Source organism: Carlito syrichta, unplaced genomic scaffold (genome assembly GCF_000164805.1).
Source record: "Carlito syrichta isolate Samal-C Ts95f unplaced genomic scaffold, Tarsius_syrichta-2.0.1 Scaffold303565, whole genome shotgun sequence".
In the NCBI taxonomy this organism is placed as follows: Eukaryota; Metazoa; Chordata; class Mammalia; order Primates; family Tarsiidae; genus Carlito; species Carlito syrichta.
The window spans coordinates 1-25,652 of NW_007247661.1; the positions used below are offsets into that span (position 1 = coordinate 1).

General features: G+C 39.7%; 1 protein-coding gene across 4 annotated transcripts in view; it reads left to right on the top strand.

Moving 5' to 3' along the window:
• The first annotated feature begins 6 nt into the window (after positions 1–6).
• Positions 7–25,652, top strand: part of TSC22D1 (TSC22 domain family member 1) — a 140,719-nt gene continuing 115,073 nt past the window's right edge. For 2 of the 4 annotated variants that reach the window (XR_002481992.1, XM_021712654.1), the window contains exon 1: positions 7–2,876. Coding sequence is in view for 3 of the 4 variants with exons in the window: in XM_021712654.1 (XP_021568329.1) it covers positions 40–2,876 (2,837 nt within the window). In the remaining variant the exon portion in view is untranslated. The remainder of the gene's footprint in view (positions 2,877–25,652) is intronic. The other 2 variants (XM_008058658.2, XM_008058657.2) reach the window with 2 other exon arrangements.

Consider the following 25,652-nt stretch of genomic DNA (forward strand, 5'->3'; position numbering starts at 1 on the left):
GCCGCCGCCGCCGCCGCCGCAGACATTAGTGCTAGGAAGATGGCGCACCCGGCAGTGTTCCCTCGAAGGGGCAGCGGTAGTGGCAGCGCCTCGGCTCTCAGTGCAGCAGGTACGGGCGTCGGGAGCAGTGCCACATCTTCCGAGGATTTTCCGCCTCCGTCGCTGCTCCAGCCGCCGCCTCCTGCCGCATCTTCTACGTCGGGACCACAGCCCCCGCCTCCACAAAGCCTGAACCTCCTTTCGCAGGCTCAGCTGCAGGCACAGCCTCTGGCGCCAGGCGGAACTCAGATGAAGAAGAAAAGTGGCTTCCAGATAACCAGCGTGACTCCGGCTCAGATCTCCGCCAGCATCAGCTCCAACAACAGTATAGCCGAAGACACGGAGAGCTACGACGATCTGGATGAATCGCACACGGAAGATCTCTCTTCTTCGGAGATCCTGGATGTGTCCCTTTCCAGGGCTACTGACTTAGGGGAGCCTGAACGCAGCTCCTCTGAGGAGACTCTCAATAACTTCCAGGAAGCCGAGACACCTGGGGCAGTCTCTCCCAACCAGCCCCACCTTCCTCAGCCCCATCTGCCTCACCTTCCACAGCAGAATGTTGTGATCAATGGGAACGCTCATCCACACCACCTCCATCACCACCATCACAGTCATCATGGGCACCACCTCCAGCATGGGCACCACCATCCATCTCATGCTGCTGTGGCCAGCGCGTCCCTTCCTGGAGCACCACCCTCAAGCCCAGTGTCCAGAAAACTCTCTTCTACTGGAAGCGCTGACAGCGTTCTACCAGTTGCGCCAGCTTCTGCTGTATCATCCGGTGGCCCACCTGCATCTGTAATGACTAATATCCGTGTTCCAAGTGCTCCAAGTACTACAGGCGGTATAGGTATCAATTCTGTTACTGGCACTAATACAGTGAATAATGTTAACGTTACTGCTGTGGGTAGTTTTAATCCCAACGTGACAAGCAGCATGCTTGGTAATGCTAACATAAGTACAAGCAATATTCCTAGTGCTGCTGGTGTGAGTGCTGGGCCTGGAGTTGCCAGCGGTGTTAATGTGAATATTTTGAGTGGCATGGGCAATGATACTATTTCTTCCTCTGCTGCTAACAGTGTCCCTCATGCAGCTGCAGGGATGACTGCAGGATCCGTTGCTGGTCCACAGCAACAACCAACAGTTAACACCTCGAGGTTCAGAGTTGTGAAGTTAGACTCTAGTTCTGAGCCCTTTAAAAAAGGTAGATGGACTTGCACTGAGTTCTATGAAAAAGAAAGTGCTGCACCTGCTACGGAAGGTGTCATGATCAATAAAGTGGTGGAGACTGTGAAACAGAACCCAGTAGAAACGACTTCTGAGAGGGAGAGCACTAGTGGCAGTTCTGTGAGCAGTAGTGTCAGCACACTGAGTCACTACACAGAGAGTGTGGGAAGTGGGGAGATGGGAGCTCCTGCCATGGTGGTGCAGCCGCAGCAACAGCCGCCACCACCAGCTCCTCAAGGTGTGGCCCTTCAGCAGATGGATTTCAGTGCCACGGGTCCACAGGGTGTTCTGGCAGTTAGCATGCCACAGAGTATTTCTCAGTCACAGATCTCGCAAGTACCTTTACAGTCTCAAGAACTGAGCTATCAGCAGAAGCCGGGTCTTCAACCAGGACCTTTGCAAGCTGCCATCAGTTCTGCGGCGGGTATTCAGCCACCGCCTGTAAACGTGGTTGGTGTAACTTCAGCTTTAGGTCAGCAGCCTTCCGCTTCCAGTTTGGCTCAGCCCCAGCTGCCATATTCTCAGACGGCTCCTCCAGTGCACACCCCCCTTCCAGGGGCACCACCCCAACAGTTACCTTACGGACAGCAGCAGCCAATGGTTTCTACACAGATGGCACCAGGCCATGGTAAACCGGTGACTCAAAATCCTGCCTCAGAGTATGTACAGCAGCAGCTGGCTCTTCAAACAGCAGTGTCCTCTGGACAGCCCAGTTCTGCAGGAGTGGGAGCAGGGACAACTGTGATTCCTGTGGCTCAGCCACAGGGTATCCAGCTGCCAGTGCAGCCCATGGTGGTCCCGGCCCAACCTGCTGGGACCTCTGGCCAGCCTGTTGGCCAGGCTCAGACAGCAGTGTCCGCTGTACCCACTGGCAGTCCAATTGCAAATATCGGTCAGCAGACAAACATACCTACTGGGGTGCAGCAGCCCTGTTCCCAGGTTCCACCTTCAGTCATTCAGCAAGGTGCTCCTCCATCTTCCCAAGTAGTTCCACCGACGCAAACTGGGATCATTCATCAGGGAGTTCAAACTAGCGCTTCGAGCCTTCCTCAACAATTGGTTATTGCACCCCAAAGTACCTTGTTAACTGTGCCTCCCCAGCCGCAAGGAGTAGAGCCAGTAGCTCCAGGAATTGTTTCGCAGCAGTTGCCTGCAGTCAGTCCTGTGCCCTCTGCCAGTAGTATTTCTGTTACAAATCAGGTTAGTTCAGCTGGTCCTTCTGGAATGCCTTCTGCCCCAACAAACTTGGTTCCACCACAGAATATAGCACAAACCCCAGCCACCCAAAATGGTAATTTGGTTCAGAGTGTTAGTCAACCTCCCTTGATAGCAACTAATATAAATTTGCCTTTGGGACAACAGATACCACTAAGTTCTGCTCAGTTCTCTGCACAATCATTAGCTCAGGCGATCGGAAGCCAAATTGAAGATGCCAGGCGCCCAGCGGAGCCCTCCTTAGTTGGCTTACCTCAGACTATCAGTGGTGACAGTGGGGGAATGTCAGCAGTTTCAGATGGGAGTAGCAGCAGCCTAGCAGCCTCTGCTTCTCTTTTCCCGTTGAAGGTGCTACCGCTGACGACACCCCTGGTGGATGGAGAGGATGAGAGGTAAGATCATTGCCATATTTCTGCAGTCAACACGTTGGAAGTAATCTGTTTGAGAGCTGTGTGTGCACAACATTAGCCTTCAGTGTTAAATATTGATTTCATTTTTGTCTGTGAAAAGTGCGTTTTCATGGTAAGTTTTCTAGAGTAAGAGTGTTACAGAATGATTTCAGAGTGGGTAGGAAATAATATAAGCAGTATGGAAACTATTTTCAGAATAGTTATTGAGCATATGTTCACATTAGAAATAGGTTTGGGGGCATTGGGTTTATTTATAAAATGCTTTTTAGAAAGATTAATTATGAAAAGCCTAATTTTTGCTAACCTAGATAATATTTAATCTATTCCTTTGAGTTACTGAAATCTTTATGATCATCTCTTGGGGAGTTGCGGTTCCCTCATTTGTTCTCCTTTCCTAGACGGCCCTTTTCCAGCTCTACTCTGTTTGAGCTTAGTCTATGAAAGATACTGTTAACCTGCTTTAACTGTTCAGACACTGAAGGAAAGATGACCTAATCTGAGTTATATAGGTTACTCTCATACTGCAAATTGATCAATTTTTGCGTACTTATTTAATGGTCATTTTATCTGAACAGTAAGGGGCTGGGAATTTTAAACAGTGTTTTGCAGGGGAGAAGGACATGCACTGTCAAAATAACCAGATTTATCTTAAATTTTAGTATGCTGTTTTTTCTTTTGCATGGTAGATCAAGGTGGTAGCCATTTTAAGGAGTAAAGAAAGTAAGTCTTAGGGGTTTGAGTATATAAAGGCATGAAAATAAGACCTCATTCTGCTGATCCATTCCCCCTGTTTTCTTTTCTTACCCCCCCAAAAATACATAATACCTAAAATATATTACTAAACTAGTGTTTTCTCAATTAGATTGGAAATAATGCACTAATCACGCTTAGAGAATTAAATTGTGTCTTTGAAGCTGACTGGCAAGAAGAGTTGTGAAACTTTCATCTCTTCATCGCTTTAAAACCTAGTTGATTTTTAAAGGAGTATTTTCACAAATTTGCCAGTCTGTGACTAACCTTGATCAATATGATATCATAGGCGCTATGAAAAAACTATTCATTTTCACTGTGGAATTTTGAATAAGCATGCAAGATACTTTAGTATTATTTTAGTATTAGTTGGAGATTTTGTGATTGGACTTTCACCAAACCAGTGAAAACATTTATATTTTATCTGTATATTTGTGGTTTTTACTTTGGAAAAAATTAGCATATTGCAAAAGAATTATAATTTAGAAAAACCAGCAAATGTTTCAGTGAGGTTTTCATTATTTCTTTAGTTGTTTAAAAAAATACAAGGTAAAGACGTGATTAATTAGTAAGTTAAAATCTTGTCGGGGGTGGTAAAGAAAAAAAAAATCTTGTCTTTCAAGATTTTTTTTGTTTTCTAATAGTCTATTGTTACCTAACCAAATGTATTCTGTATTCTGTGTACAAAACTGTACTTTAAAAGGATAGATTTCTTCTAGGAGGTAGTTTCCTTAATTGTTCCATTATTACTATTAAACCTTTAATTTTATCTTGCTAATACTCACCTGTAATTTTAAAGTTATTTACCATGAATATTAATGTTTTCTAAATCAAAAGGTTGTGATCTGAGTGAAGCCCCTACAAAGACAGCGACATTATGTGGAGGCCAAATTTAGAGAAATAAAGGACTGTGAAATATACAAATGAAAACCACACATTTTGAATTCAAACCTGCCATGATTTTGTTAATTACCATTTGTGGTCTTCTGGCATGACTATCCTTTTTTTTATCCTCCTGTTGGTAAAACATGGTAGGGCTTTCCACAACTTGTTTCAAACAGAGTCCAGATAGTGCTGCTTTCAACTAGGTTTTTAACTATAAGAATGGGATCCCAGTTTAAGATACTAGTACAAAGTTAACTTTTCCAGATAGTAATTGAGATAAGGGTTAATAAATAGCACATTATGTAGAAACGTGTGGAATTCTAGAAAGAGACAAGATGAGATACTGAGAAATATGAAATATTTGTCTGCAGTAACTTGAGTTGTTTTTGCACTATACCTGTTTCAAATTTACTACATATTTGAGCCTTTGTTAGTAACATCAAAGTTAAGTCATCAAAACTGGAAAATTTTTGTTTCAGAGGTATCTTTCAAATTCTGTAAAATCAAAATGTTTCACCCCTAAAATAGCTTGCAAGGTCAGACTATGTATCTATGTACTTATTTATGTGTATATCTATATCTCTATATAATCTTTTATCACTGTATATCACAGTGATAAGAGTATTTTATCACTGTAATTTGGAAAGAGAAATGCTGTTGCATATAAATTTAGCCTTGGAAGAGAAAAAGTGATATGATTTAAAATCCTTTTTAACCTTTCTTCCCATGTTAACTTCTGTGTCACTTTCATCTTCTGGGCTCTCTCATGGGAGAAAGGGGAACACTATAATTTCAAAGTTATGACTCAGGAATTATGTTAACAGTATAACTTTTTGGTGGCAGGCACGGTGGTTATTTATTAACCATCTTTTGAAATAATACTCTAACACTTTAGATTGTAAAATGCTTAGACTTGTGAAAAATGCCTTCAGTTGGCCCCTGGGAGAGACTAAATAGATGAGAAACATGGATCAAGGCATGCAGAGTATGTGTCTTGTTTAAAAAGAAGACATTCTTATTAAAAAGGTCTTAATGTCTTAGCCTTCAACAGACTTTCTATTTACAAGAATGGGAAGATACAGGCATTTCACACTGAAATGTCTTTTATGTTTTGTGATTTTTTTAGTACAGCCTCTTTGAAGGGGGTCAAACTTCTATTCATCCTTCAAGACGTTCTCATGGAAGCATTCACCTCGCCCAGGGGATGTTGTTTCCTTAGCAGTTTTAATGTTCCTCTAAGCACTATACACATGGAATTATAATTATGCTTACTGATCTTTCCTTCAAGACTGGTATTTCCTCAAGGGCAAGGACTAAGTATTTTTTGGCTTAATGAGCAGAACTTTCTCTGATTTTTCTGTCATGATTCAAAGTTTGTGTTGTCTCTCAAGCACAACTGTGAGAGATACAGGATCATATAATTTATGCAGCAAATTGAAAAGGAATGAATAAAAAGACTTGCTTTTTTATACCTTTCTTCAACATTCTTTGAGTTGCATTGGTCTATTTTCTGAATACAGTGCCTGTTTTATAGTGGGTCCTCAAATATTTGTTTAACAGGAATGAGTGTTTTCTCATCTATAAAATAGCAGTAATACTCATTTTGCCTACTTTAGAGTCTAGTAGCATCTGTTAAGATACTTTATTAATATAAGATGTCAAATTACAACTTTCTGAGTTTTTATTTTTTATTTAAGATATGTACATGTGCAGTTTACAGAGTCAGATAACTTACATGGTTAAATAAATAAATAAATACATAGCTTCCTGCCCTCTTGCTTTCCAGTTTTCCTTTCCTAGAAGCAATCACTTTCACTTTTTTAGATTGATTATTATCTCCTAGTGATATTTATCTCCTAGTCTTGAAATCACATGCTTCTGTTACTGCTAGATACGTGGTATAGCTGGATGGTTAGAGGTGTTAACTTGAATGAGATTGCTTAGGTTTGATTTATCTTCTGTCATTTACTAGTATAATGTGACTTTGGGCTACTTAATGTCTCTATGACTCCGTTTCTTTATTTTAAAAAAATGGGGATAATAGTATCTTCCTCATTGTGTTGTTTTAAGAAGTAAGTATATTTGGAAAGCCCTTAGAACTTTGCCTAGCTCACATGCCCTATGTAAGTGTTTATTAAGTAAAATGCTCCTTGCATTTGTTTTGTCTTTATTGACTTCCCAGATAGAAAATGAAGATTTATTTCTGTCATTACCACCTACTCACCTTGTCCCCCTTCTTCCCATTACCTATTCCTCCCAGTAGTTATGATTATATCACTATTGATTTTTTCAATATTCTTGTAAAATGTAATGAATTTTCCTGTCCTGTACAATGTCCTGTGGCTGCTTCCCTGCTCCTACCCCATCCCCAGCTATATAGCATTATAGAAATATTAGTTGGGTTCTCTGCTCCTCCCATGTTTTCATCTGTCAGCATGGTCTGTTTCTTTCACGTTCCCTCCCTCCCCTCCCTTGTTCACTCCCTTCCTTCTTTGAGTGCTTTAGGCTCTACCTTTCTTGATAGAGTCTTTTCTTAGATGTCTGGTAAGTCTTGGTTGTCTGCATGTAAGTTTAAGAGGAGTGAAGCACTGATTCAAAGTTTTCACTGTGGCTTGTTGTTGATTGTTAGCTTCACTGTAGGGTAATCTGGCTGGAGTTCATTATCTTTTTTTCTCTCTGCTTTTCTCTTAATCACTAATTCTCATTTTCATCAGATGTCTCTTAAGATGTTCTGATATCAGTTATTATTAGCAGTTTTGTCTTCTTCAAGATGTCTCTATTATATTCCTCTGGCTTCAGTTCTGGATTGGTTGCTCTCTTAGGCTTGGTACACAACTGTTTTCTGGGGATTTCCTTCATTTCCTCCTGTGTTGGATCTCCATTTTCTAGAGACCCAGTGTTGTCTTCATTTTGGCTTATTTGGTGTTTTAAAATGACTTTAGTTTATCCTGACACTTGTTTGATTCTTTGATTAGGCAAAGAATACCAGGTCGGGAAATATGTTCTCTTAAAACTTAGTACCATTGCTTTCTAGCATCCATATTGCTTTTGAGAAATCTGAAGCCATCTTGATTTGTCATATATCATATGTAACCTGTGTGTTTTGTTTTTCCTTCTGTTCTTCTCCTTCCCCTTACTTTTAAGGTCTGTGAAAGCTTTATAAGGTTTTAAGCTTGCAATTCTGGAATTTTATAGTGATAGGTCTTTGTGTAGGTCTGTTTTCATCCATGGTGCTGAATACTTGGTATACCCTTTCTGGAAACAACTTTCAATTCTGGGACTTTTTCCTTTTTTTTTTAAATTCTGAGATGGAGTCTCACTGTGTTGCCCAGACTGGTCTTGAACTCCTAGCTGCAAGCGATGTTCTTGCTTTAGCTTTCCAGAATAGAGATGTGAGCCTTTGAACCCAGCTAAGGGACGTTCTCTTGAATGAGGTTGTTGGTTATTTCCATTTTCTCTTTCTTTCCCAAACTCCTCTTATTTGGATAATGGACTTTGACTAGTCTTCTCATTTTCTCATACTTTATTAACTATTTTTTGTCTTTGTTTCTGCTCTAATTCTATTGTTTTTACTTTGCTCATCATATATTTGATTTCCAAGGACTTTTTTAAGGCTATTTAATTGTATACTCTTCTGATTTCATAATGATAATGCTTTATCTTAGCAGTGTAAATATATCAATGTTAGGATTTTTTTTTTTTTTTTTTTTTGAGTCAGGATCTCACACTAGCCCAGGCTGGAGTGCAGTGGCATGATAACAGCTCACTGTAGCCTTGACCTTCTGGTCTCAGGTGATCCTTCTACTTCAGCTTCCTGAGTAGCTGGGACTATAGGTGTATGCCACCACACACACCTGGTTTATTTTTCTGATTTTTTTTTTTTTTTTTTTGAGAGACAATGTCTCACCATATTGCCTAGGCTGGAATGTCAGGTTTTTCAAAAAGCTTTTTTCTTTCTGTGTGATTTGTTTCCTCCAGGTTTTATTTTCTTTCTTTTTATTTGTTTTGGTCTTTATCTTTCATGTTATAACCTTTCCTGATATGGTTGGTATTCATGTGTAAGAATAGGGAATTAAAATGCTGATTAGAAATTCTCAGTGAGCCTTGTCAGCTGTTAGCATCACTGTTGGATAACCTTGTCAGGCTGTTTGGTTAGGGGACTTCTGATGTCAGTGTCTTCTTGTGTTTTCTCCTGGCTGGTTAGATTCCTATAAGAAGGCTCTTCTGATTTGTTGCCTGGAATTGGAGAGTCTGTAAGCATTCTGGGTTGGAGGGTGGTGGTGAGGGAGAATAAGAAGGTCTTGGGGATCCCCAAATATGCTTCTTCACTCAACCTCCTTCTCAGTATGTTCTCTGCAGTCTACTGTGCCTGATTTCCTTAGTCTTGTGATCTCGTGTTTTATTTTCTCTACACAGTTTTTTGTTGGGAGTGGGGAGGGTCATTTGGGATCTGTGGACTGACTGCTTCTTAAACAGACTTCTAAATAATCTTTCTTAGTTTAGCACCCCACCCCCCACACATCCTACTTCATATGGATGTGGTACTGCCAATTTCTGAGTCTTCTGGGGATTTTGCAGTTTAAATTGGGTTTGTTCTTGGCTTTCTCCACTGTTTGCTAAAGATTTGATTTTCTAGTGTTTGCTAAGTCATTTGTCACTCAACCATCTGCTTTCCACCTTCCAAATTTTGTTGCTATTGTTTTTTCATCTGCCTCTCAATTTATGTGGGTTTAGTAGGGTTTTTAGAGGAGTGAAAAAATAGATGCGCATATTTCCTATCTATTTCAGTGATAGAATACTACATTATTAAATGATACTAAGTTTAAGAAAGTCATTGCTCCCAAGATATCTATAACGAGTACATAAGTTTTAAGAGTAGAATGGTTTGGTATATATTCATTAGAAATGAAAATAGTATGTAACTCAGTATTTCAACTCATAGAAGTAATTAAGAACATTTAGTATTGGATTTAGTTCATATTTGTTATTATATTTAACCACTCAGTAACCTTGTGAATTGTTTTTCTATTTTATTGGCGAATAGACTCAAACTTGCTGAGTTTTTTTGAGTGACTTGGTGAGTTGTCTAAGGTTACAAGCACAGCATTAAAGCACAGCTAGGATTCAAAGCCATTTTCCAATCCAAAATCTGTTGTCATTTCTATTACCTATAAAGCCAACAGGAAGGCTGATGCTCATAAAGAATTTTTAAGAGTGATTGAAAACCTAAAAAAAGGTGGGCTTTATTGCTTTGCCTATTAGCATGAATGGTGCCATGGAACATTCCAACATTCCACATAAGCTGTTGGTGAGAACAGAGTGGGTAAAGTCATCACAGTGCTGTGACTGGAATGCAGTAGACATTCAAATGTTAAATGTTAATGTGGACATGTTTTTTCTTTTGAAACATTTGTGGAAATTTTCAGGAAAACCGTTTTAATTTTTTAATACTTTAGATTCAGTGTTTGTAACATTGGCTTGAGAACTGCAAAACAGATTTACTTCTTGTGTAGAAAGATTAATTGAAACATATGAAACTGTTTTAAGCATGACTTGTGCTGTAGTATTAGAACCTTAGTGGTTGACTTTTGTCTTGTCACTGTTAAGATTGACTATGTCATGGTAAGAATATGCATTGATGGCTTATTTTAAACAGCTACATGAGGGAGGAAAAATTTTAAAGTATATTTATACTATTAAAACATTACTTATAATGACTTTTATCTTCTGGGTTGACTTTTTTAGTAGTCTCACACATATTCAAAAGCTGTTCCTCATCCCTCCCCATTTCTTTGCTAGTCCATTTGACCAGGAAGTCTTACTTGACCTTTTAGTGCCCTTAGACCTGGTTGACCGTTGTTTGCCCTCCTTGAAATACTCCCTTTTGGTTTCTGTGATAATCTTTCATTTTTTTCCCCACCTTTCTGGCTTCTTTTCAGTCTCTCACATTCTTCTCTTCTCTCAAACTCTGTGTTAATTTCCTTGGTTTTTCTGACTCCTCTTACATTTGCTACCTTTTCAACTCACAGCTGTAAAGACAGTCTGTATGCTACCAACTCCTGAGTGAGTATGAGTGGACTTCCCTTCGTAGCTTTAGACTGGTATAATCATCTGCCTTCAGCATCTCTGCTTGCATTCTTTTAGGCTTCTCAGTTTCAACAGGTCATAAACTTAAACCTTGATTACAGCCCCTCAAGTTTCCTTCTTTAATTGTCCTTACTTTGATAACTGTCATTTCTTTTCTTTTTTTTTTTTTTTTTGAGTCAGAGTCTCACTCCATCCCCTAGGCTGGAGTGCAGTGGCACACTACTGGCCAGCATTGGCCTGCGATCCTTCCACCTCAGCTTTCCAAGTAGCCAGAACTACAGGCGCATGCTACCATGCCTGGCTATTTTTTTTTAATCTGTTGTAGAGACAAGGTCTTGCCAAGTTGCCCGGGCTGGTCTCGAACCCACGAGCTCAGGTAATCCATTAGCCTCAGCCTCTCAGAATGCTGGAATTAACAGGCTGAGCCATTGAACCCAGCCGATAATGGTTATTTCTAATTGTAGTTCTTCAGTTTGGAAACCTGAGAGTCATCCTTGGTAGCTCCTTTTCCTCACCCTTTACATCCTGATCGCTACTTTAAAATATGTCTTCAGTTCATCTTTGTTTTCCTTGTCTACTGGCATTACTTTAGTGTAAGATCACATTAGCTCTCACTTAAAGTGTTGCATGCGGTAACTTCTTCACTGAGTCTTCTGCATACATCTTGCTGTACTCTAATATTATGTCTTGCAGTCAGAATGATACTCTTTTTTTTTTGAGTTGGAGTCTCACTCTGTCATCCAGGTTGGAGTTTGGAGTACAGTGGCATGCTCACAGCCTCTGCAGGCTCAACCTGCTGGGCTCAGGCGATCCTTCTGCTTCGGCCTTCCAAGTAGCTGAAACTACAGCAGAATGATATTTTTAACATGGAAATCTGTTCAGGTAACTCACTTGCCCAAAGCCCCTTTGAGCCCTGCCATTTATTTTAAGGTAATTACCTCTGTCTGCTTACTCCTGGCTTTATCGTGCTACTTTTTCCCCCACTTTCTGTGGTCTTATACTTGGCCTTTCAGGAAGTTTCTTGCCTTGCTGTTCATGCTTCTTCCTCCAGGCCTTTGCAGGGATATTCCGTAGGTGTTCTTCCTTCCATTCCTTTTTAAAGCTAAATGGTTCCTTTTTGAGAGGGCTTCTCTGACATAGAATTTAAACTTAGGTTCTCAGTTAAAACTTTGAATAACACCTTATTCTTTTCTTTTAAAATGCTTACTACAATTAGTAATTAGTTTTTGGGTTTGTTTGGGTGATTATCTGATGATTTTAAGCTTCACGAATAGGAATGGGAATGTTTGGTGTGCTACAGTATATCCAAAACCTATTTCAGTGCCTCACAGATAATAGATAGCAAAAATGTGCATAACGAAGAAAATATATTGTTAATATTGGCATAAGAAAAGACAAGAACTTGCCTTTTAAAAACAGAAAGAATGCTGGACTCAATAGTTCATGCCTGTAATTCTGGCATTTTGGGAGGCCGAGGGGGAAGGATTGCTTGAGCCTAGGAGTTTTCAGTCATAGTGAACATAGTGAGACTTCGTCTCTACATAAAATCAATTAGCCAGATGTGGTGGTGCATACTTGTAGTCCTAGCTGAGGAAGGAGGAACCCCTGAGCCCAGGAGATCAAGGCTGCGGTGAGCTATGATTGTGCTACTGTACTCCAACCCAGGTGACAGTGTGACAGAGCGAGACCCTGACTCAAAAAATATATAAAACCATAAAAAATAAAAACAGAAAATTAAGTAAGTTTTTTATAGATGATTATGTGATATCACTGTTTTCTCCCTTTATAGAGATTTGATTTAATTTTTGCTGCTTGTGAGCCAAAATGATACTTAGCTATTGCTTGCTTTTAGCAAACATTTTATGTTTATTTTGTATTTACTTATGCTTATACCAGTAAAAATTATCTGAAAAAAACAAAACCCCCATTTATTTCAAAATTGGAGTTTATCAGTATTCTTTCTGCTTTATCTGCATTTGACTGGTTCTGCTATTTAGCATGTAGTTTCAGCTGTTGAATAAACACTTAACTCCTGAAATGCAACTTGTTTGTGTTAAGAGAGTTATAAATTTATTAAGCATTGAATTAATTACTTGCCTAAAATTTCTGTGATCTGTTTTTACTTGTGGTCATTCTAGTTGCTTGTTAGTAAACCAATAAGTTAATGGATTATACAGAGGGAGAGGAATTGTGAAAAAAGTTTGGCAGGGATCAGAATTAGCAGTAAACTGTTGATTATCTAATGGGTATTAAATGGGAGTAAAAAAGGTTGGAGTAATTAGAAGGGAAAATATAGAATCTGATATCATTGTACAATGGTTATCAGAGGCTAGTTCTGAGAGTCTAAAAGTTTTCACATCCTGTTTGTGGACATTTCAGTGTCAAATCTAGTTGCCTGGCTTAAAATTTAATTCATTGTGTTCTCAAAATACTCTTGTTTCGATTTTGTAGTTTGGGTGGGGATGGTACTCTTCTTGTTTTTATATTCAATATACGCTCCCTAAGAGCAAGAATCCTACCCATCCAGTTTACTGTTGTAGCCCCAGTACATGCAGTTGTGCCTAGCCCATAAGTTCTGAAATGTTTGGTGAATAAGTGAATTCAGACTTGTAGCAGGAAAAAACACACAAACATATGGGATAAGGACTTAATCATTGCCAAATACTTTGCCATCCTATGCCATTAGATGCAATTGTTAGATAGATTCGACTAAGATTCAATTCTTCCTAGATACAGTCATCCCCCTGCCTTGTCCTTGGTTTTACTTTCTGTGGTTTCAGTTCCCCGTGGTCAATAGTTGTCTGAAAATAAGTGGAGTACAATATAAGATACTCTGAGAGACAGGACACCACGTTCACATAACTTTTATTGCAGTATATTGCTATAATTCTTCTATATTATTATTATTATTGTTAATCTGTTACTATGGCTAATTTATAAATTAAACTTTTATCACAGCTGTGTGTATATAAGAACAAACAATTATATATAGGATTTGATACTCTGGTTTCAGGCATCCACTGGCAGTCTTAAGGGGGGGGCTACTGTATGTTACTGTACCTGGTATATTAAAGTCTCTTACTTCCTCTCACCTGCCAATCAAGTGTTTATATTTATTGAGTAGGAACTAGGTTAGGTGTAACTATTATATCTAGTCATAGTTTAGGCAGTGTATAATTAAACATGGTTCTTGTCCTCAAGGAGTGTGTAAGACAAACACACATGGGGAAATTACTTGACAATATAAGTAAAGGCTGGGTAACAACATGCAATATGAAATTAAATAATTAGAAATTTAGAGTTAGGTGAATTCTCTGATGTAGCACTACAAAATGTTTCTTAGATTGTAACTGGAACTCCCATTTTCAAAATGACAAAGTTCACAGATGGAGATTTGACCTTAGGTAGGTCAGAAAAGCACTGTTATTTGAACTGACTTTTCACAAGTTTTTAGGGGGAAGGAGAATGTTTCAGGCAGGAGAATCAAAATGGGGCGAAAAGCTGGGCTCAGTGGCTCAGCCTGTAATCCTGCGCTTTGGGAGGCTGAGGTGAGTGGATTGCCTGAGCCCGCGGGTTCGAGACCCGCCTGGGCAACTTGGCGAGACCTCATCTCTACAATAAATCAAAAATCAGCCGGGCATGGTAGCACCCGCCTGTAGTTCCAGCTGCTCGGAAGGCTCAGGTGGAAGGATCGTCAGAGCCAGCAGGTCGAGGTTGCGGTGGCCAGGAGTGGCCACTGCATTCCAGTTTGGGTGACAGAGTGAGACTCCAACTCAAAAAAAAGAAAAAAAAAATGGGGTGAAAGAAGAAAAACATCTGGGCAGCAACAAGGCAGCAGTTAGACCTAGTAGAGTAAGCTGATCACCACCATCTAGGAAATGACAGGAAGTGAGTGAAGACTGTTTTGGGAGTGATTGGCCCTCAACACTGGTTGATAAATGGCGTTTAAGGAAGATGAGTATACAAGGAATCTGTGGTTTGGATAAGAAGCAGGACCATGTAGGAAGTTATGTTTTTCTGTTATTTGGTAATGAATGAAGGAAATAAATGAGAGGGATAGTGATTTTCATTGTAAAATGATCCAGTATGGAATTCCCTGGGTTAAAAGATTTCTCAATTTATAAAAGAGCTTGTATTCACTTTCCTGTCTTCTCTCTCAAAACCATATGTTACTTTTCTCTTTTGGAAAAGAAAACACCCAAACCTAATTTCCTCAAAAATCTATTATCCATAGCCGCAGCCTTAAAGGTCTGAAGGATAAGTGATGATAACCTTAAGGTGGGACTTTCAACATTTGAATGTTTTTGTAGGGTTTATCCATATCTGAAATCAAAGCAGATGTGTCCCAAATATATTAGTAGTGAAAAGAAATCCAAATGAATGTGAACTAATATTTTAGGATTGGTTCTTTATATTCGTGATGGTCAAGACCTTTGCCTTCTTTTCTTTCGTGCTAAGCAGATTTCCCTTGCCAGTCACTTTCAGGCAGTGGGAAGAGGGAGGTTTATTTCTTTGTCTCCACTGGGGACTCCTAGGTCTCTACAGAAAGGAAGAGTGTGGATCTTAAATTATGTAAAATGTGAAAATCCTTCATATTGCCGTTGATGCTACATGTGAGCCTTTTGAGGATCTTACTGATATTTAAAGAGCCACTATACTTTTGTTCCTTTCTTTGTTCCTTTTTTTTACTTTGTTATTTTAAAAGTATAAGGGATCTACACATGCATGTGAGTATATTTGTAAATGGACATAATTTCTTAGAAGCGTGTTTTGAAATTACCCTTAACTTGCAAAATCTCTTAGGTATCTGAAAGAATGTAATTTATTTAATAAACATAGGTACAGCTCTGTCTCTATCCTGAAGGAGATCCAACAGTTAAATTCATTATCTCAAAATATTTCTCTCTATTTCTGTAAGCTGCTTTAGGTATTTTTAAGGAACAGCTTAGGACAGAAATCCAATAAGATTTGGGAGAAGGATACAAACTAGGAAGTGATGTGTTAGGAGAGGTACTAATAAAGTAGTACTTAAGTCAGAGGAGGCAAAGATCACATGCCCGAGGAGGAGTTTGATGACCGTTGGGATTAGGAAGTCATTTTAGTAGAGACAACGTAAAGCAAAAAGGCTCAGAGTGCGAGGAGTGTTTATAGAATATAAGACCTAGTCTGAGTTGGTGGGAGAAGGGCTTTGTGCGCATGACAAGGCCGACTTTGATAGGCCTTACATGTAAGGTGGTTGAGAAGTCAGGGCTTAATTAGACAGGGGACAGAGGGCCCCTTTTAGCGTTTGCGCCGTGTTGTGTCTTGATGAGTGCTGTGTTAGGAGAACGGTGGCTTTACCTAGGATGTTAAGTTGCTTCCTTAATGGGTTATGAGAAATTTAGGAATTTCTCAGTGGTGGGAATGGTAGAAGTGCTCTTTTGTCATCTTGATCTGAGATAGTGGTTTGAATAAGTGACCTTGGCCTTATTAGGGAAGGTGAGGCGGTTAGGATCCAGTCTTCCCTAATCTAAGTGGTAGCACTCCACTTACCCAGATGTTAAACCAACTCTGGAATATAAGGGTCTCATAAACTGCTTGAGATTGCTTTCATAGAAGAGCCATGCCCCCTTCCTTCTCATCCTCCTCTCCCCAGTTATTTTTGCATAGCATTTTTGCTTCTTTTTTGGACCTTTTATTTTTTAAAAAAGTTTGCTAGTTTTATCATTTTAAAACAGGTGAGAGTAGGCAGGGAAAGGAAATAAGGCATGTAAGAGGACATCAGAAAAGTTAGCAGTCTATAGACAGACATGAAAGTACAAGTTAGCAATTTTAAGAAAACCCCAAAAAACTGAGATAGGGGTTGAATGTTTACTAGTTGAAAGTTATATTTGGTGTATTATTTTAAGGAAGCATAAACATAAGGAATAAATTTCAAATGCTATGGGCAGGTCTAATGAAAGCATATTTTAGTAGTCCTGCCTCCACTGTATCATTTAACTATAGACAAATAATTTTACTGCTCCATATTGCCTTTTTCCTAGCTTTTAGGGTAGTAAGTTATTCTCTCAGGCATTCTTTTTTTTTTCCTCTTCTGAGTTGAGGGTCTCAGTCTGTCACCTAGGCTGGAGTGCAGTGGCCTGATCACAGATCTCCACAGCCTTGACTTCCTGGGCTCAAGCGATCCTTCCACCTCAGCCTCCCAGGTAGCTTGGGACTACAGGTACGTGCTACCATTCCTGGCTAATTTTTTGATTTATTTATTTTTTTTGTAGAGATGAGAGATCTTGCTATATTGTCTAGGTTGGTCTTGAATTCTTGGACTCAAGCAGTTCTCCCCCTTAGCCTCTCAAAGTGCTAGAATTACTGGTGTGAGCCACTGAGCCTGGCCCAAGACATTCTTTTTTTTTTTTGAGTTGGCGTCTCACTCGGTCACCCAGACTGGAGTGCAGTGGCCGCTCCCGGCCACTGCAGCCTCGCCTGCTGGGCTCCGGCGATCCCTCCGCCTCAGCCTTCCGAGTAGCCGGAATTACGGGCATGCGCTACCACGCCCGACTGATTTTTGATTTATTGTAGAGATGAGGTCTCGCTGTTCAGGCAGGTCTCGAACCCACGGGCTCAGGCAATCCATTCACCTCAACCTCCCAAAGGCTCGGGATTATAGGCTGAGCCACCGAGCCCGGCAGCCTAAGACATTCTTAACATAAGTTACAGATAAAAGCTAGATCTCTACATATGGAAATTACAAGGAATATTTTTAGTAATATTCAGTAGTAGAAATCCTATTAGAAGTTCCTAATAGGATTTAGATTTAATATTTAGATTTAATTTTAATAGATTTACATAATTATGAGTCATGACTTTTGTTTTTAGTTAAATTAGTGATGAGTGAATGACATGCTAGGTACCTACTCTGCATAAGATACTTTGTTGGTATTTAATAATTTAGGTAATTTGGTCTCATTAAGATCTCAGTATTTTTGTTAGTAATATTTTATTACCTTTTTCAGCAAGTAAGTCAAATTTTGTACTTATTTTTAAAAAGAAAGTGACAGTCCGGCCACCTTTTTTTTTTTTTAAATAAGAATGTTTTTGTTTATGCTTAATATTAATTTTTTCTTGGTTGTGTCCTGCAGACAAATTTGTTGTGGTATTTTTGACAGTGACAGATACTTCTTTCTGTTTGAGAAAATACTCCCATGTTTTAAAAGTTACTTTTTTAAAAAGATAGTATTTTGTGAAACTTGTCTCAGTACATTTATGTTAGAAAAAAATGTTTTATAAGTTGACTTTTTTGCTTAATTGTTTTTTCAAGTGTATTTCTTTGGGAGTAAGGTAGTGTGAAGTATGTGACTTGAGAAAGTCCCGGGTCTTGGCCATAGTGCTGTCCTGTACTCAGATGTTGCTGAACTGTCAGGTGTCTCAGTCTTCCCTTTTCTTCTTTTCAAAGGTTTTAATTACTGTAGTTCACCAAGACTTCTCTTTTAGTGTCAAGCATGGAGCCATATTGTCTTTGATTGGTTTGCATTTTATTGTAGTGTCTCGGAATACAAGGTTTGGCAGATTCCTAACTGCTCGTCATTTTTGATGTGTTATTTTTCTTTATGAGGAGTCACCAAACATTCATCATTTATTCTCTGAAATGACAGATAACAGAATGATTTATACATTTGTACAACTGAATGTGTGTGTGTGTGTGTGTGTGTGTGTGTGTGTGTGTGTGTGTGTGTGTATTCTTTTGGGAGTCGAGGTCTTACTCTGTCCCCAGGCTGGAGTGCAGAGGCACACTCACAGCTCATCGCAGCCTTGAACTCCCGGGCTCAGGCGATCCTGCGGCTTCAGTCGCTCAAGTAGCTGAGACTACAGGTGTGCACCACTACACCTGGCTAATTCTTTTTTTTTTTTTTTTTTTTGAGTTGGAGTCTCACTCTGTCACCCAGACTGGAGTGCAGTGGCTGCTCCTGGCCACCGCATCCTCGCCTGCTGGGCTCCGGTGATCATTCCGCCTCAGCCTTCCATAGCTGGAACTACAGGCACGCGCTACCACGCCTGGCTAATTTTTTGATTTATTGTAGAGATGAGGTCTCGCCTGCCCAGGCGGGTCTTGAACCCGCGGGATCAGGCAATCCACTCACCTCAGCTTCCCAAAGGCGCGGAATTACAGGCTGAGCCACCAAGCCCGGCTTAATTCTTTTTTTTAATTTTTGTGGAAACGAGGTCTCGCTATGTTGCCTAGCTTGGTCTTGAACTACTGGGCTCAACCAATCCTGCCTTGACTTCTCAAAGTACTGGGATTACAGGCATGAGCTATTGTGTCCAGTCTTAACTGGTTCTACTTTATTATTAGAAATTTTACCTATTTTGAGATTCTAGGCAGGAAGGGTAGGTAGTTCCAGAACGAGAGAATGGGAATGAGAATTTCAAGCTAGATACCTTACTACAGGGGTCCCCAGCCCCCAGGCCGCAAACTGTGCCTTGGCCTTAGGAACCCAGCCGCACAGCAGGAGGTGAGCAGTGGGCCTGTGAAGGAAACTTCATCTGTATTTACTGCCACTGCTCATGTTACCGCCTGAGCTCCACCTCCTGTCAAATCACCTGTAGCATTAGATTCTCACAGGAGTGTGAACTCTATTGTGAAGTGTGGATGTGAGGGATCCGGGTTGCATGTTGCTTATGAGAATCTAATGCCTGATGATTCCCCTGCACTCCCCCTTCATCTGGAAAAATTGTCTTCCGTGAAATTGGTCCCTGATGCCAAAAATGTTGGGGACCGTTGCTTTCCTACTACCATCCCTGAATCCCATAATAATAATGATCATGGCATCATACCTTAATTCTTTTAGGAACACATACATAAATTCTTATTGAGGGTACAGAATGTTTGTATTGGCAACCTCTTTATTTATTTAGTTTTTTAGTCGGAGTCTCATTCTGTTGTCCAGGCTGGAGTGCACGGCTCACTGCAGTCTTGACCTTCTGGGCTCTGTCATTCTTTCTGCCTCAGCCTGCTGAGTAGCTGTGATAACAGGCATGTACCATCACACCTGGCTAATTTTTTGATTTTTTTGTAGAGACCAGTTCTCACTATGTTGCCAGGCTGGTCTTGAACTCCCGGACTTAAGGAATCCTCTCACCTCTGCCTTCCTAAGTGCTGGGATTAACAGGCATGAACCACTGCGCCCAGTGGGCAACCTCTTTAACTCTTCTTGTTTTTGTAAATTTATATAAGATTGAGGCAATAGATTCACAGGGGACTTCAGGATTGTATGAGAGGAAAATGATTCTAAAATATCTTCTATTGTATTGCTGTATTACTATACAATTGTATAGTAATTGTAAATTACTATAGTAAAATATTTTGATGGTAAGTAACTTGGTCACATAAGTACTAAATAAATGCTCATTAGGTGATTTGATTCCAAAGCTTTTGCAGTCTTAACTACATTGTGGAGATTTCTTTTGTCTACTGATAGGTAGCAAGCGGTGACAGCTGGCAACTATAAAAAAAAAGTTTTTAGCCTGTGAACGTGGAGGTATTTGGCGCTATGGACTTCACTGGTTCTTTTGGGGTGCTAGTGTTTTACAGAGTTGCAGAGTGATTGGTGTTCCTAGTGCTGATTCCTTCAATCTTTATTATTTTCTCTTAGTACATTTTAAAAGTATTGGGTTTTGTTTTTTTTTTAAATTGCAGATGGTTAAGTTTTCCAAATTTGTTGCGAAAGAGTAAATGTTAAATTTGGAAAAATTGGCCCACTCTTGGCGGCTCAGCCTGTAATCCCAGCACTTTGGGAGGCCAAGTTGAGTGGATTGTCTGAGGCTGTGGGTTCGAGACCAACCAAGGCAACTTGGTGAGACCCTGTCTCTACAATAAATCAAGAATTAGTGGGGTGTGGTAGCACACACTTGTAGTTCTGGCTACTTGGAAGACTGAGGTGGAAGGATTGCCGGTGGCACCCAGCAAGTCGATGCTGGGGTGTCTGTGAATGTGCCACTGCACTCCAGCGTGGGTGACAGAGTGAGACTCCAACTCAAAAAAAAAAAAGGGGAAATTGCTTAGGTAGGATTCAGTTTCAGAATAGATGAATATAGAGAAACATTCACTTTTATGACATGAGCATTCCAGCAATTAAATTGGTGGCCTTCTAGTAGTGTCAGTTAGTGAGATTTTACTGTAAGCTGTTGATACTTAGAGTATTTTCTTTAAGCTAAATGCAACCAAATTACATTAAAATAGTTTAAAAGTAGAAACCTTGCTTTAATCAATTGAATCATAATAGAAGATTTCATGAATCAGATTTTTAATTTTGAATGGTTATAGCTTACTGTATCACATTTATTATTGGAACAAGAAAGTGCTAATTTATATTAATGCTTTAATATTTATTCAGTTGAAAATAGGATTTACTTTGTCTTTTTGCTCATTATCCTAGAAGGTAGAATTTTTTTTTAATCTAAGACATTTGCATTAGGTACACAGTTTTTACAGTATAGCTGCTGTAAATGTTGGAGCTGTTGAAAGAAGCAATTGAATTTTTTTTGAATTATGGTTAAGTAAAGGTCTGTTTTAAAAGATATAGTAACTTGATTTATCATTTAATAGTAATGTAGTATAAATCTTATTCACATACTTATTCTGAAATTTTCACTTTTCACTAATATGAAATAGCCAAAAGCTGCTGAAAGTCAGTAATTTTCACATCTTATACAAGTTGATTGCATTTCTAAGCATTTTACTTAATTGGTATCCTTTTGACAACCTAAACTTGCCGTTCTCCTCAGTCCTTGTAGATATTCACAAGGAAGAGACTGTTTTAAAACTGGGGCTGGGCACGGTGGCTCACACCTGTAATTCCAGCACTTTGGAAAACAAAGGCGAGAGGATTGCCTGAGCCCAGGGATTTGAGACCCAGCCTGGGCTACTTGGTGAGATCTTGTCTCTACAATGAATCAAAAAATTAGTCGGTCATGGTGGTGTGCGCCTGTGGTTCCAGGTACTTGGAAGGCTGAGGTGGGAGGATGGCCTGAGCGTAGCAGATCGAGGCTTTGGTAACCACTACTGCACTCTATCTAGCTTGGGTGACAGAGTAAGACTGACTCAGCAACAACAAAAACTGGATTACCTTTTGTAAAATGGACAGGCTAAGATCAAGTTTGGGTTTTCTTTTCCCTTTATTTAGAGGCTTAATTATCTTTCCAGTTGTACTCAGATTCTTAGCCTGTGAAGATCTATGAGTAGCATTTGTAATCCCAGCACTTGGGGAGACCAAGGCAGGAGGATTGTTAGAGCCCAGAAATTTGAGATCAGTCTAGGCAACATAGTGAGACCTCATATCTACAAAAAAATCAGCTGGGCATGGTGGTGCATGCCTGTTGTCTCAGCTACTGGGGAGGCTGAGGCCGAAGAATTGCCTGAACCCAGGAGGTAGAGGCTACAGTAAGCCATGATCGCGCGCACTCCAGCCTGGGTGACAGAGTGAGATTCCTACTCAAATAAATAAATAAATGAATCGATCTAATATGTAAAAACAAAAGTTTCTAATAAGTGGACACTACACCTTGGCCTAACCGAAACCAAGATGTACTGTATCTGGGCTATGCCATATGTGACCTGAACACCATTAGTACCAGTTGTCTGAATTAGGCTCACATGTGAGTAGGGGAGAAGCGACAATAGAAAGAGGAAGTTGAAGACCATACAAAGGGGTGGAGGGGAAAGAAGAGGATCTGATGATAATTGATAATTTGTTTAACATTTGGTACGATCGACAGTGGGGGGTGGGGTGGGGTGGGGACTATGGCTGCATTGCCTACATCTGTAAAACTAACTGTATAAAAAAGTATTGTAGAGAAAATACCTAAGCTAGTTTAAGCCATTTTCTGTGAACCTAGAAGGCTTTTAACAGTATTGCTGCTTTTCCCTGATATTGTGATGATGTATTTATTTCTGAAATATTTATTTAATATTTATCTAATGCTTGTTATTTATTGAGCAGAGGTGTACTGGGGATACAAAGGAAAAAAAGACATGGTTTTGGTCTTCAAGAATTTTGTCTAGTACCCTGAAGAAACATCGTAAGATCTTGATGTATCTTCTGAATTGTCAAAATTAAGTTACATTGACCTCAATGTTATTCTGTATGTAGTGTGCATGACAGCTTTTCTATTAAAATGAGTTGATCAATCTAGGCTGTGGATTAATGAGCATGGTGCATAATGAGGTAGAGTCTAATGAGCATTAGCCTTGGCCTCGGACTTGGTGTCTAATCTTGTTTCTGCTGCCTCTTCATTGTATGACCTTTGTAAATGAATTAACCTCTCTAAGCCCAATTTCCCTACCTGTTATGTGCGGGAGTAGCTACCCTTGCACTGTTGTTGGGAAGATAAAGAGAGATAAGGTATATAATGCACCTGGTTCAGTTGGGTAGTTGTGTAAATGGAGACTGCTTTTACTGTGCCAAGTAAGAGTGCTTTGTTTCTTAAGCACTGTAAATTAAAATGAAGGTCTTGCATACATATTTAGAGACTTTTTACATACTGTAGTTTTCTAAAGCAGTGATTTGGTGGAGTCTTTCTCTCCTGGGGTCCATAAGAGGATTAATCCCTACAGGAAGAGGGTTGACTATGTTCTCAGTTTTAAGAATGGCATATGTCTAGTTCCACTATTCTAGAAGCATAAGAGAAGGGTGAACTCATTATGTACAGTGGAGGCATCAGGGATTGATTTTTTTTGCTGCATCACAGGCTGGTAGGACTATACTGTATCTGACTATAGCGAAGTGCTTTGAAATTCTTAAGTTCACAAAAACAAAAGTTGTTACTTAGCTTTTTGCTTTGTCTTAATGGGGGTGGGATCCTTAGAAGAAATAAAGTGTCATGTAGCAGTGTGTTAATACTCCAAAATAGAACCATTACACTAATCAAGTGATTCTCAAACTTTTTCATTCTAAAGATTGTTTTTTAGATGGGCATTATGCCCTGAAGACCATCTGTTCCATGCTCAGTCCCATCTGGGACTGCAGACTATCTCCTTAGAATGAATGGGATTAATCTGTTTGTTTTAAATAAGATAATAAGTCAGTATCTGGTTTTTAAGTTTCAAAGATTCGTTAAACTGAATTTTGAATTCTAGAATAAAGTTTCAAAGCTATGGTTTTTGTAATACTAGTTCTTCAACTGAAAAAAAAAATAGTTCTAGAGCCTAGGAATTTTGGAGAATGCTTTTTGTTATGTATGTTTTGGAGGCTGACATTACATTTTACTTTATTAAAGACTGAGAAATTCTGCAGAAGAGAGAGACTTTTATTTTATTGGAATCTAAGTCTTTTCATCATATACTGACCTGTAGAATCAATGTTTCCTAATGCACCGAGTGGGAAATGTTAACTTGCTTCATTTTATTTTAGAGTTAGTCTCACTTTGTCATCCATGCTAGAGTGTGGTGGTACAATCACGGCTCACTGCAGTCTGGAACTCCTGGCCTCAGGTAATCCTCCTTCCTCAGCTTCCTGAGAAGCTAGGACTACAGGAATGCTCCACCAAGTCCAGTTTATTTATTTGATTTTTATGTAGAGAATGAGGTATTGCTATATCACCTAGGTTGGTCTCAAACTCCTGGGCTCAAGCAGTCCTCCTGCCTCAGCCTCCCAAAGTGGTGGGATTACAAGTGTGAGCCACTGTGCCTGGCCTGCTTCAGTTTATATGTGAGAAATATCTTGGGTCATATGCTCAAGTGATGGCAGGCCTCAGCTGGAGCCCATCTCTACTTTTATGATTGCATAAAAACAGTTCCTTTTCTGTTTACCACCCTGTTTTCTGTTATCATGCAATTCAAATGAGAAATAAAAGTAATTGTTGTCATGGGGGAGTGCACCAAGTGGACATCTGGCAGACGTTAAGGAACATATTTTGAGAAGTACAGCACTGACATATTTGCAGGCTCATCTAATTGGCCCTGTCTCCATAAATGGTTTCAGATTTTAGGGGGATAGACTTTATATGTGGTAGTAGATTCCTGAGGAAAGCCTTTTGAAAGGGCCAGTAACTTCATAAACATATGGAAACCAATCAGAGTTGGTTATATGCATCAGTTGCTATCAATAAGGGATATTTTACTAACTTTGCATTCTGTATTCTTTATGTTGGAGAGTTAAACCTTGATGTTAACTAAAGGAGTCTGTTGAACATTATTGTCTACTATTTATCCATTTTCTATGTTAAACTTATTTGAAAAATGAAATATGAAAGAAATTAAAAAGGATGCCAGATTCTGAGTAGAAATATTGAAGTCTTTTGGAGACTAAAAGATTCATTAAAGGGATTAAAAAAAAATGGTAATTGGAAATGTTTTAGAAGATACAGTGGTAAATTAGGGAAGGAATTTCTGTTTTGGGAATGCCTTTAAGATGGCAACTATAAAACTATATGAGGAAGGACCCAAAAAATCCCGGAATTTATTTATTAAAAAATCATGTGTTTATTCTCTTTTTTTTTTTAAGTTGGAGTCTCACTCTGTCGCCCAGACTGGAATGCAGTGGCCGCTCCCGGCCACCGCAGCCTCAACCTGCTGGGCTCTGGCGATCCTTCCACCTCAGCCTTCCAAGTAGCCGGAATTACAGGCATGCGCTACCACACCCGGCTGAGTTTTTGATTTATTGTAGAGATGAGGTCTCGCTGCCCAGGTGGGTCTCGAACCCGTGGGCTCAGGAAGTCCACTCACCTCAGCCTCCCAAAGGCACGGGATTATAGGCTGAGCCACCGAGTCCGGCTTAAAAATTGTGTTTATTCTTACATGTTTACACTTAAGTCACCTTCAAAGTACTCTCTGTTTGGTGCAATACACTTACCGAGATGCTTTTTCCACTGCTCAAAACAGTTTTTGAACTCCTCAGTTTTGATGCCTTTTAGAGCTTCTGTTTTTTTGGTTTGGCCCCTTTTACATTGGCAAAATGTTTCCTTTGAGAACTTTTCATCAAGGGAAACAAAGTTACTCAGGGCAAGCTCAGGAGAGTGGGGAAAATGGGGCACAGGCTCTACTCTGTTATTTTGGTCATAAACTGC